At 36.3% G+C, this 13,646-nt stretch overlaps 1 protein-coding gene across 2 annotated transcripts; it reads left to right on the top strand.

Annotated features, from left to right (window-relative positions):
* Positions 1–2,433: 2,433 nt before the first annotated feature.
* On the top strand, positions 2,434–10,158 carry LOC129889146 (DEAD-box ATP-dependent RNA helicase 15-like). Of its 2 annotated transcripts, none has more exons than XM_055964329.1 (12): positions 2,434–2,608; positions 2,742–2,871; positions 3,713–3,813; positions 6,591–6,763; positions 6,882–7,113; positions 7,228–7,346; positions 7,871–7,927; positions 8,007–8,191; positions 8,570–8,714; positions 8,803–8,886; positions 8,979–9,042; positions 9,816–10,158. In XM_055964329.1, exons 2-12 carry the CDS (start codon positions 2,759–2,761, stop codon positions 9,824–9,826), a joined length of 1,284 nt encoding a protein of 427 aa, XP_055820304.1. In that variant the 5' UTR covers positions 2,434–2,608; positions 2,742–2,758; the 3' UTR covers positions 9,827–10,158. The 2 variants fall into 2 exon arrangements, with proteins under 2 accessions (XP_055820304.1, XP_055820305.1); XM_055964330.1 differs by having other exon boundaries at positions 2,739–2,871.
* The last annotated feature ends 3,488 nt before the right edge of the window (positions 10,159–13,646 follow it).

Below are 13,646 nucleotides of genomic sequence, written 5' to 3'. Positions count from 1 at the left end.
AACTTGTCATAAATTCAACATCATGTGGGAGGGGCCATATCTACTACCCGTCCACCATTCATAAAAACATAATCATAGAATAGCTCCTTAATCGTATCTCATGTAGGCCTTTCATCATTACATATCTTTATTCATAAAATATCTTCGGGGCCATAACTCACTCTATCAGTAACTTGCTTAAAACATTCTTGAATCACCATTCACAACTTTTTATGAGTCATTCATAAATTTTAAAAAAATCATTCTTAAAGCTTTCATTGAAATCACTTGACATTCATCATCATAGCTTATACTTAAAAATAGGATGAAAACTTGAATACATGATCAATTGACTTGAAAATCATGAGATTATCTTGAAAACATGCATGATCACATATTTTATATCAACCAACACATATTTCATGAGAGATGAAATCAATTTGAAGCAATATTGGATGTAAGAAATTTATAGAAAATCATTGAAATCATCATTTACAATCTTCACCAATCTTCCATAAGTATCAAACATCATTAATAAAAGCCTTCATTGAAAAACCCTTTGAAACTAATCACAGTTCATGAAAATCACCATTTAAAATAACATTATGCATGGGCACTTATAGAACAACTTGAAATCATGTAATAAATGTAGAATCATGCTTATAATGATCATTGCCAACAATTAAAAATGAAATTGAAACAACCCAATGCAATTCATCAAAACTAGGGTTAGAAACCAATGAAATCTAAGGAGATTTTTGAGAAAAATCTTGAGACTCCATGGATGAATCACCCATGGATCAATTTCCACATGCCTTGGATGGATTCCTTGATTGAAGCTTAAAAAATTGATGGAAGAATTGCAAACCATAGTTGATCCTTCAATGGAGTCTTGTAGGAGAAGAAGAGAGTCTTGAGAGGATTTTCTAGAGAGAGGATTTCTAGATACTTGAATGTTTGTATTGATGATTAAGGGGGGAAAACTAGTTTGTGGAATGATATATTCCTTCAAAATACCCAAAAATGACTTAAGATAGGGTTAAAAGGCTTGGGAAAGGACCAAAATAGCCTTATAAGTCATGCAACAAATTTTTGAGAAAATGACTTCTACGACTCGTACAAAAATTCTACGGGTTGTAGAGTCGAGTCGTAATCTTTATATGATCTGGCAGCCTCTAATAAAATGGTCATAACTTTTTACTCTGAAATCCAAATGAGGAAAACTCAGTGGTTTGGAAAGATGACTCAAAAACCTTTAATTTGATAGGTCATGGACCACCTAATTCTTTATATTCTAGGAGATATGATCGTTTGAAGTTAACTCAAATAAAATCTTTTATCGAAACTCAATCGGTAAGAAGGCTTTCAAATCGTCTTTGTGATAGAGGATTCTTGTGACCTTTAAACATCTCCAAATCTATTCCCACACTTAAGAGCTGACCTTAACACCTATGCACAATTAAGAATCACCCTTTATGACCCTACAGATGGCTTCTACGAATCGTCATTTAGTGTATGGGTCGTTAATATGAGTCGTCAAAGTAGTGCACCAAAATAATAGGCTACTAGAATGAAACTTGGTCCCTACGAATCGTGTCTACGAGTCTTCAACACTTACACGAGTCGTACAAATGACTCGTCAAACCTGCCCACACTTAGCCAAAGTTCAAAATTCAGGATCCCTTTCTACTAGTCCATTTTACGACTCGTAACTCATCCTACGACTCGTCCTGTTGAGTCATTTCAAAAGTATCGAGGCTTGTCAATTTCATGAAATTAGAGATCAACTCTACGACTCACTCTACGAGTCGTCACCATTCCTACGAGTCGTCAACTTAACTGGTAAACTCAGTTCCAAACTTAGCCGATTTTCCAACCTCAATATCATTCCTACGAGCCGCTCCTACAACCTGTAAGAGTCCATACGACTCGTAGGCCAAGTCCTAAACTCTGAGACAGTCCCTTTTCTTGGAATTTTCTTTCATTTCAACTTTTTAACTTTTGGGATCTTACAATTTTACATTTACTTTTGAGCAAGACACAATTTATCAACTCATATGCATGGTTCATTTGGTTTGTCAACCTGTTTCTAAGTGATTTTCAATGATTTTTCTTGGTATCAAATTTTAATAGTTAAATCGATAACTGAATTGATAATGATCAATAACCAATAACTGATAAACTAATATCTTAATGATTTTATAACGATTTAACATATATGAATCAATAATTAATAAGTCAAATTGATAAACTTTAAAATTGAACCGAACCAAACTGAACTGAATCGATCGATTGCCCTATAATATACCAGCAGTAGCCATTAATACTAAAAGGCCGAAAGAATATCTCCAACGGAAAAAGAAAGGGAGTTTTTTAGAAGGGAAAATTCCCAAAATATCTAAAACCGACTTGGTACTAATTCGTATTTCTGGAAAGGAGTCAAGGATAAAATCGTCAACAAAAATTCAGCATCCTCTCTTTTATCATCTGCCCCTCTATCACAAAACCGTATCACTCGTTGCTCTCTTGCGATTTTTGTGCTTTCCTAACGTTTTTTCTGCAGCATCCGAAACCCTAACCCTAATTTCCCCCCCACCAAGATCCAACTTTTCTCTGAGATTCGTTTAAGGTAAAAGCGACTTTTTTTTTATGAAATCTCTCTTTTTACACACGCATTCAATATTTTTGCGTAATCATTTCCTTATAATTTAGATTACTGATCTTTCTGTTATTGGATCTGGCGTATATTTGATGTGTAGTAGTAATAGTAAAGCTAAATATGGGAGAAAACAAGGAGAACGATGCTTATGAGGAGGAGCTTCTCGACTATGAAGAAGATGACGAAAAAATTTCTGATTCCGCCACAAAAGTCAACGGCGAGTCGGCCAAAAAGTGAGATCTTCGCGATAGCATTAAATTTCTGCTTTTCCTAACTATATACATTGAAAACTATTTTTGTTTACGTTCAAGCTTATATCAGTCCTATTATTTTTGTCGTTTGTTGTATTTGTTGGTACTATTTTCTAAGAATTTCATGAAGCACACATTCAAGCATTATTCTAACCCTCACTAGTTAGTTGATTGATTAAAGTTTGTACTTTTATTTTTTTGTTTTCGTATTTGTGGACGGTAATGTATCTTCTTGAGAATTTTTTTTGCTGCTGAACTATGATGTTCTCTTGGTTTTGTTAAATCTGTTTGCTGCCTGTAGAAAAGCCTATATCTACATTATTTGTTTTCTGTATTCTTGACTTCCTTACAGTTGAAAATTATAGGTTTTAATGAGTAAACTACACCAATTTGACTTTTTTGTTACGTCTGAGTTTTGATGTTGTAGTGGTTTATCTGCTTTGAAAATTTCACTGCTTTGCAAAATGATCTTTTTATTTTGTTCTCTCTTTATTGGTGTGGAATCTAACTGGCCTAGATAGAATGGAATAGCTATAGAGGATTAATATAGCCAAACTTTGCTTGTTTGTGATTGAGCTGCAGCAGGGGCAGATAATTATTTATATTTTAGGAAGTCAATTTTGTATATAAATGAAAAGCTACGGGTCCGAGTATCATAATATGGAGGATTCATATAGTCAATTCCAACTTGTTTGGGGGAAGCTTAGTTGATTGTTTTTTGTTCGTGTTTGTATTTGTGTTGACACCTTTTGGTCCTGCTTCATCAAGCTTGGATTTTTGTGTCCTTGGTGTTAAATATTCTGGTCTTTTTCGGTGGATGCAGGGGTTATGTTGGGATTCACAGTTCAGGTTTCAGAGACTTTCTTCTAAAGCCAGAGTTGTTGCGTGCTATTGTCGATTCTGGGTTCGAGCATCCTTCCGAAGGCAAGTTACATTGTATTTGGGCATTTTGGTCCTTCCAAACTAAAATTGTTGATTTCAGTACTATCCTATAAAAAATGATGACCAGCTAATAACAAGCTTTCTTCTACTATTCCTTAAAACTTATTTGTGGTGTGAATTGTTATGAGCATTTTCTTACTCGTGCTTAACCTTGTTTTCTTTGAAGCTGACAAGCAAGAAGAAATAAATACATGTTTGCCTGATTTTACCAAAATTTTTCTATCCTTGGTATGTGGTTTGATTGTATACAAGCATTTAGGGTTTAAGGTTGAGTGCAAGGCATATTCCATGCCTAGCTTCCTCTTGTTGTTGAATCAAGCAAAAAGGGAGGGGTGAATTTTTGTGCTAAATAAAAGAAAAAAGCTACCGCAAGTTGGACCATACAAGTTCGATATCGTGTCCAGTTCCTTTATTGAAAAACCAGTAGTTGCAAAATTGTATTTCTTTGTCTTGTAGTACATTTTCTTGCCCATGCTTAACTTTGTTTTCTTTGAACCTGACAAGCAAGAAGAAATAAATAAATGTTTGCTTGATTTTACCAAAAATTTTCTATCCTTGGTGTGTGATTTGGTTGTGTACAAGCATTTAGGGTTTAAGGTTGAATGCAAGGCATATTCCATGCCTAGCTTCCTGTTGTTTTTGAATCAAGCAAAAAGGGAGGGGGTGATTTTCTGTGCTAAATAGAAGAAAAAAGCTATTGCAAGTTGGATTGGACCATATAAGTTCAATGTCTTATCCAGTTCCTTTATTGAAAAACCAGTACTTGCAAAAATGTATTTCTTTGTCTTGTAGTACATGCTTATAGATAAGTGTTACATTTAGAATACCTCTAGTTCTAAAGGACTCCTATTTTACCTTGAAGGTGTGTATACTATAGAGAGGAAAATTTTTCAATTTTTTTCCATGTTCGATTGGTAAATATGTTTTGGAGAATATTTTAGGAAAGCAAGTTCAGTTTAAATAACTTCCCTAGTGGAATAAGAAAAATAAATTCCACAAGTGGCATTCCACATTGAATACATCCTTTCCACCCCCAAACAGACTTCATTGTCACCCCTACCCCCACCACCCCACCCCACTCCCACGCTCACGCTCACGCCCACTTCCAGCTCCCATATTATTTTGTCTAGATTACATACAAATTCCTTGTTAACTTTTTTTTCTTGCGGTATCGAACACAAGAAAATAAGCACTTATTTTTGTGAACATTTTTTAAGACACATTTTTCATCGAGAACATTTTTCTTCATACAGAACACCCTAAATAACAATCTATTTGTCCACAACTCAAATAGATATTTCATATGGGATATAGGGAAGCCATATAGTGGACTTCTAATGAGGTATTGAGGTGTTATTGGTTGATCTGATAAGCTTGTCCCCCAAGTTTGACCCCCTTCCATACTGTGCGTCTATTACAACAACATACGCAATGTAATCCCACCAAGTGGAGTCTCGAGAGGGTAAGAGTGTACGTAGGCTTTATCACTTCTTAGGAAAATAAAAAAGAGATAGTAACTAGGCTCAAAGGACAAGGAAACTACAAAAGTAATACTATGACCAATAGTACAACAAATAGTACGAAATATAGTCAAGACAACGCTTGACTACCTAACTAACCTTCTACCCTAATCCATGTCCTCTGTAACCTCCTTTCTCCGGTCATGTCCCTAATAAGTTGAAGCTGCATCATGTCCCATCTAATCACCTCTCTCAAATATTTCTTCGCGTTACCTCTACCTCTCTTCAAACCATCCATATCTAATCTTTCACACCTCCACATTGGGGCATCTGTACATCTCAACCTTAATTCCTACATCTTCTCCTCTATCGAGGCCAATCCTTATCAAGGATATCTACATTCCTAAATATATTTTTTCTAGTATGCCCACACATTCATCTCATTATAAAATTGTCATATTTCATGAACCTGTGATAGTCTGGTGAGCAATAATGGCGCAATTCCTTTGGGCATTTTTTCCCCGGATCTGTTGTTACATGTCTTGTCGATGTTGAGATACAAACTATTTTTATTGCACTCCAAACCCACCCCCATAATGGGAAAACTTGTGGGACCATGTTCCATCAATTTCCTTCTTTGAGAATTCGGATATCCAATCCAATGTGTGTTTTGTTGTATGCAACTTTATAGGAAGTTTGAGAAATCTAGTTTTTGTAGGAGTGAGTGAGCCCATAAGAGGACATTGGCATTAATGCGATTGTGATTGTTAGGTCCAACTTTTCCAACTGAACCTTTTGCATCAACCTTTATGCTCTTGTGGGCTCAATCCTTTATTTTATGCTGAGCTTGTTAGCTTTCTATGTAACGGGAGCCCATAAGAGGACATTGGCATTAATGCAATTGTGATTGTCAGGTCTAACTTTTCCGACCGAACCTTTTATTTTGGCTTGCATTAACATTTATGTACTTGTTGGCTTAATCCTTTATTTTATGTTGAGCTTGTTAGCTTTCTATTTAACGTATGTAGGGAGACAAACTATTGGTCTCAATTTTAACTTTTAGGTCTGGTTTTTTTTAAGGGTCTTTTGAGTGTGCTAATTAGAAGTTCTCTCTCCCTCTCTCTCTCTCTCTCTTTTAAAATATACTAGACCATAATCTAATTTGGATGTACAATTTCTCTCTAATTTCTGTTTTCAGGTAAATACTCCTATCACTACTAATTTGGAGATGTACCATGGTAAAATTTTTAAACTGAAACTGAGGTGTCGTTGCCTCCAATGTATTTGGTTCTTCATCAGTGCAACATGAGTGCATTCCACAAGCTATTCTGGGAATGGATGTCATTTGCCAAGCTAAATCTGGAATGGGAAAAACCGCTGTTTTTGTCCTTTCAACTCTGCAACAGATTGAATCGGTTGCTGGTCAGGTTGCTTCCCTGGTTCTATGTCACACTAGGGAATTAGCTTATCAGGTATGTGTACTGACCTGAAAGTTTTCTGCTTTTACATTCACACTATGTTAGAGGATCGTCTAATTTGCTCAACTTATGAAAAAATGTTGAATCTGCTAACTGACTACACTATCTGCAGATCTGTCACGAGTTTGAGAGATTCAGCACTTATCTGCCTGATATCAAGGTTGCTGTTTTCTATGGTGGTGTCAACATCAAGCTCCACAAAGAGCTGCTGAAGAATGAGTGCCCTCATATTGTTGTTGGAACTCCTGGAAGAATACTTGCATTGGCAAGAGATAAGGACCTGTCTTTGAGGAATGTGAGGCATTTTATACTAGATGAATGTGACAAGATGCTTGAATCACTTGGTATGTCTTACTTAACTTTAAGCCTTTTTTATTCTCCAACTCTCACTGCTAGAATTCCTATCATCTTTTTTCTTTTGTTAGTTCTTTTCTCAAATACATCTTTTACATATGCAGACATGCGGAGAGACGTGCAGGAAATCTTCAAGATGACTCCTCATGACAAGCAAGTCATGATGTTTTCTGCAACTCTCAGCAAGGAGATTCGCCCGGTTTGCAAGAAATTCATGCAAGATGTAATGTCCTGTGGCCAGTTCTTGAATTTAGAAGTCTACCATATTTCCATAATTTCAGCTTTCTGCAGGCGATAGTAGTGAATTTATTTGGTATAATCTTTGTCTAAACTTAATTTTACTGGGGAAGAGAACAGAGATGAGGTGTCTCAGGAGTTGGTTGCAGTGCTGAACCGCTAGTTTTCCGACTAAGCTTGTAGTTCTTTGTTTTCTTGAGTTTGTGCGTCAATCTTCGTGTTCCATGTTCTCTTGTCCTATAGTTAAAGATGTAAAGAGGGGTGGGAAAAAGATCTTTAGTCGAAATGGGATAACCTGGGGTTTGATGCTTGGAGTTCTAACCGAAGCTTTTTGATAAGCGCTGTAGAAACACGTTGAGCAAGAATGGGGACTAGTTGGGTGCTTTTACTCTAAGCTGCAAGGAGAAAATTCACAGATGGAGGATCTTCATCCATCGTTCATTTCGTTATCAGATTCCATTAGCTCGCGAATCTCCTAATATCCTTTACTATAACCTTTATTCCTTTCAGCCAATGGAAATTTATGTTGACGATGAGGCCAAGTTGACCCTGCATGGACTTGTACAGGTACATCTTTGAAGCAAGATCCTTTGCCTTCGTTTTTTAGTATCACAATCTTCCTTAAGTTGCTTCTATTTGATGGCAGCACTACATCAAATTGAGTGAAACAGAGAAAAACCGGAAGCTGAATGACCTATTGGATGCTTTGGACTTCAACCAAGTTGTTATTTTTGTCAAGAGTGTGAGCAGAGCAGCAGAGTTGAACAAGTTACTTGTGGAGTGTAATTTTCCATCTATCTGCATCCACTCTGGCATGAGTCAAGAAGAAAGGTCTGTCTTACTTTTGTGTTCAACTCCTTTTATGTTATCTGCCTATGCAGTCTGTGTCTAATCAGTGTCGGTAAATATTTATATGTTATCTGTAAGAAGTTTAGTGTCAATGGATTGTCAGTTCTCAACAAGATCACTTTTCCCCTCAAGGATTGTGGTATTAGTTGTGTGACAAGAACAAGGATCAGAAACATCTTTTAATGTTATTGCATTTCACTCCAATCTCTCTTTCTTCCCGTGGAGTTATTGACTTGTGCATATGTCATTCCCTCTGATCTGGCATTTGTGTGAAATATAGAAATCATGTTATGCAGCTGTTGACATCTTTTTTATTTACATGTTATGTAAGTTTAATTCTTGCCTTTGTCTGCTTGGTAGACTGACATGCTACAAGGGTTTCAAGGAAGGGCACAAGAGAATTCTAGTGGCAACTGATTTGGTTGGTAGAGGCATAGACATTGAAAGGGTGAACATTGTTATTAACTATGACATGCCAGATTCTGCAGATACTTATCTTCATAGAGTATGTCCTGCCGGTCTTGCAGCTCATTATTTTAGGTTATGATCTCGTCTAAGTAGTCTTATTATTTAATCGTGAATGATATTGATAGGTGGGAAGAGCTGGTAGATTTGGAACTAAAGGGCTTGCCATAACTTTTGTGTCATCTGCATCCGATTCTGAAGTTCTTAATCAGGTTGAGAGTCAGACCCTCCTATTTTCACTCTTTTATCCTAAATAATGCGATCCTCATTAATAGTATTTCCTTGTGCTTTATACCAACTGTAGGTTCAGGAGAGGTTTGAAGTGGATATTAAAGAACTTCCTGAGCAGATCGATACTTCTACATATAGTACGTCTTTCTTGATGCTTACTTCTGAAGTTTGTTGGCTAGTTTGATGTCTGGTTTTTCTTTGACAAATCTGATTGTGAATGTACCTACAATGGATATGAGAAGAAAATAAAGTTGATGGGATAATTCCCATGGTTTTGTTTAGACGGAGAGGGTACTACAATGTGGGATTTGTGATTGGTACATGTCACAAGTTAGAATTCTCATTGGTGTTTTGGTAGAGGGGAGTAGACGTGTGTGGCATCTCTACTGATATTCAGATGTGGGAACAGTGGATTTCTGTCATAGAAAATGAAATAAGTTTGTATATTTGTACTCCAAATTCTAGAATGACTGCCTCTTATTATTCCATTAGTATGTTTCCCAAGTGGTTTGTGATATGGTACAAATAGTGTTTACCTTACTGATTGAAAAGTTCTTTGTGCTGTGGCACAAAAGGTGACTACTGATATTCAGATGTGGGAACAGTGGATTTCTGTCATAGAAAATGAAATAAGTTTGTATATTTGTACTCCAAATTCTAGAATGACTGCCTCTTATTATTCCATTAGTATGTTTCCCAAGTGGTTTGTGATATGGTACAAATAGTGTTTACCTTACTGATTGAAAAGTTCTTTGTGCTGTGGCACAAAAGGTGAACATAATTCATGGTCATTTTTTTTTTTGCTTTTGGGGTATTTTCTAGGCATAGGTGGTGTTCTGTGGGTTACGTCGTTCCTGCTTATTTAATCATTTGTGTTTGGGAGCATAATCTAGTGCATCTTTGTATGCAGTGCCATCTTAATGAGAATGAGGTCTTCCTTGGAAATGTGCTAGTTGTCTTGCTTGAAGATATGAAGTGGCAGTAAGGTTTCCGCTTTGTGTGTCAACATGGTTCTGATTATTGAGCCTGATTAATTTGAAGAATTGTGGAGGCTTGCTCTGCTTTGACACTTCTGGATTTGCTGTACCAATAATGATTCTATGCTGTTCCTGCATTAGCATGCAAGTGTCTCAATGTTATGATATTGAGTATGAAGTGTTGTAGCTAATACCCAGTTGAATTATTCTGCATTAGTTTCTTGTACTTGTGCTAGCTAATGTTATATAGCCAGACTAGAGCTATTTTCCTCTTAAGTTGTGCCTGTGCGAAATAATCTTTGGCAGCTTGTTGAAGGTCTGTTACAATCTGCTGCACTTGCAGAAGTTCATTGGGAATATCACCGTGAACTTCTGTGAGTGCCACAGTGAAATGATTATGCACTTTTGTCTTGCCTGGTGCTTGGTTACTGGGTACTTCTGCCCTAACACCCTAAATATTAACCTGCACTTGGTGTGCACCACAACGATCAATGTAACTTAAAGAACACTTGAAAAGATAAGTGAATATATAATCGCTTTGGCCATGGGTAAAGTGATCGATGTGTCATAAATATATAAACATCAGTCTGGGCAGGTTTATACAATGGGTGTTTGTAAGTGCGCAAAATTGTGAGTTGGTGGCTTAATTTTGTTTGTTCTGAGGGCTGTGTGCTAAAATATTTAGTTGACTTGAGCCTTGGGTGTCCTATCTATGTTGCAAGAAGTGTCTTGGAATTTCCTTGAGATATATGCGATTTCTGTCTAATCATACATCTGCTAAGATTACCAGTTGTCATATTTTGCCTCAGTTTGAGATATAGATGCACCTAAATCTAAGTTGAGAGCAACTTAAAAAGTGATGTTTTGGGGGTCCTAGTTTGACTGTTTTAGACCTGGTTGTAGTGATATGTTTGAATTGTTTTTCCATCTGGGTTCATTTTTGGTACAATGCAAAGTAAGTTACAATGCCAGGTTCCTGTATCCAAAGATGCATATAGTATCTACTTTAAAGCACTACACCCCTGCCCATCGGCAGATTTGATGTTTAATTATCTCAGAACAAAAACAATGCCGTGGCCTGTTCATTTTGATAAATTTCTCTTAGAATGAACTGATATTGTTTGATGTCTTCAATTTTTTCTTTTGGTCCGCACCAACGTTGCTTTGACTTGAACTCAAGTGAAGGCATGCCCAGAATAATATCAAAATTTAATATATCTAACTCAATAAGGTCAGTCCAAGTGTCACATCTTTGTATAGTCACCAAACAAGATCTATACATCCGATCCATTATTAAAGACTCATCAACAGGGGTCGAAGTACACTATGGTGTTGATAAAGGCTCAGAACACATACTCAATCGGGAAGCATAAATTGTAGAGTATTCCTGTTTATCTGTTATTTGCTATTAGTTCACGTAAATGTGTAATGATATTCATAAGATGTTTGCAAAATTCTCATGAAACTTCAAGGAAGAGGGCAAAAATACCACTGGATAGCATGGAATGATATTTGCTTACCTAAGGAGGAGGGAGGACTAGGGTTTTAGATCTTTATTTGATGTTTCTAAAGCCTTGTTTGCTAAGTTATGGTGGAACTTCAGAACAACTAATACATTTTGGTCTAATTATATGTGGAACAAGTATTGCAAGAGACATAGACCACGAAGTCTAGAATGGAGAGGTGTGGATCACATGTATGGAAAGCTATGTTGCAAGCGAGAGATTTTTTTGATCGAGAGATTTGGTGGGAACCTAGAGAAGGGCTTGCTATTGTGTAGTTTGATAATTGGGCTCAGCTAGGGGCCTTACATTATCATAATATCATTTCACATGATCAAAGTCAGTTAGAGTCTATACATCAGGTACACAATGAAGAGGGTTGGAAGACAAAGGTGCTATATGCTAACTTCAGCAATGGTATTTGCAATCATATATTACTCTGGAAACATCTCTCCTACTGAAGGAAGGGATAAATCTTGGTGGATGCCTAGAGGTGATGGGAAATTCAAAGTAGGCTCTGTTTGGGAGCTAAGCAGAAACAAAAGGGATCCTATTGAAAATATTAATATAATCTGGGAGAAAGGCCTACCTTTTAAGGTATCTTTTTTGATATGGAGATTATGGTTTAGAAGAAATCTATTGGAAAGGTTTTAATAAGAAGAGGGATTGTGGGTACTGTTGAATGTTGTTGCTGTAATAATAATGCCTTAAAAACCTTCTCTCATCTGTTTGTTAACTGCACTATTGCACACTTTGTATGAAAAATGTTTATAGAAGCTGCTGGTTTACATTTTCCTATAGTGCAACTTAGACAAATTATAGAGGAGTGGTGGAAAGTTGATTGTGTTCCTAAGTTGAAGCCTTTAGTCACTGCAACTCCTACATTTATTTGGCAAATATGAAAAATAAGAAATGTGATAAAACATGGTGGTAGGATGTCTAAACAATCAATGATTTTGGAGATTTATAGAAATATCTACTTGTTTATGGGGCTTAGATACCCATGGCTAAAGAGTATCCCTAAAATTTGGCCCCTTATTATCAAGTTTCTTGAAGGTTATTCTTCATTGACAAGACTAAGATTGTGAGGTGGCAGCTACAAATGCAAAATTGATGCCTCTTATCAGCCTCAATCTAGTTTTAGTTCTGTAGCCTTGTGTGTTAGAAATGATGATGGCGATTTAGTGTATGCAGAATCTAAAAAGGGAACTAATAACTCTAAATTGGAGGCTGAAACAAAGGCAATCAATGAGGGATTACAATATTGTGTATATGAGAATCTACTTCCTGTGATCATTGAGACAAATTCTTTAATTGCACAAAAAGTTTTGAGTGGAGTGTGAGAGGTTCCATGGATGATCGTATGGGATGTTAGAATCATTAAAGGATTAATGCGGAGGCATAGGGTGGAAGTGATGCATATTTTCAGAGAAGGAAACAATCTGGCTGTTTTTTTTTACTAATTCATTTGTTCATTTTACAGGTTCTAACATACAACTAAAAGTCGTAAAGTTTTAGTTTCCTAATGATCCAGTCCTTGAATGGAAGGGTATTACCTCAATGTCTATAGGTCAGTTTGTTTCTTAGATTACGACTAGAAATATGATTTTCAATTGTTGTATATATCATATACGGGTCAAAGGATACTAGTTTCGAAATCCCAACTCTTCACTCCGTTGCTATTGTGAATGAATTTCCAAAAGTATTTCCTCATGATCTTCCCTAAGTTCCTCCTGAAAGGGAGATTGACTTTGGCATAGACATTCTTTCGGATATCAATCCTATCTTTATCCCTTATTACTAAATGGCTCCGATTGAGTTTAAGGAGTTGAAAGATCAGCTAAAATACCTTCTAGATAAAGGTTTCATCAGACCCAACTTTTTGTTATAGGGTTCTCCAGTTCTCTTTGTTCATAAGAAAGATGGTTCTCTCAGAATGTGCATTAATTATCATTGGTTGGAGAAGGTCATAATCAAGAATAAGTATCCTATCCCAAAGATTGATGACTTGTTCAATCAGCTTCAGGTGCCAGTTTCTTTTTGAAGATAGAACTCAGATCAGGCTATCACCAGCTCAAAGTTAGATAATCTGACATTCCGAAGACAACCTTCATGACTCGATATGGTCACTATAAGTTTTTGGTTATGTCTTTTGCACTAATGAATTTTCCTGCAATTTTTATGGACTTGATGAACATGATGCTCAAATGATATTTGGATATGTGTCATTGTCTTCATAGATGACATTTTGATATATTCTTG

Source organism: Solanum dulcamara, chromosome 5, assembly GCF_947179165.1.
Source record: "Solanum dulcamara chromosome 5, daSolDulc1.2, whole genome shotgun sequence".
Taxonomy (NCBI): domain Eukaryota; kingdom Viridiplantae; phylum Streptophyta; class Magnoliopsida; order Solanales; family Solanaceae; genus Solanum; species Solanum dulcamara.
This window is presented reverse-complemented; position numbering and strand designations above follow the sequence as displayed.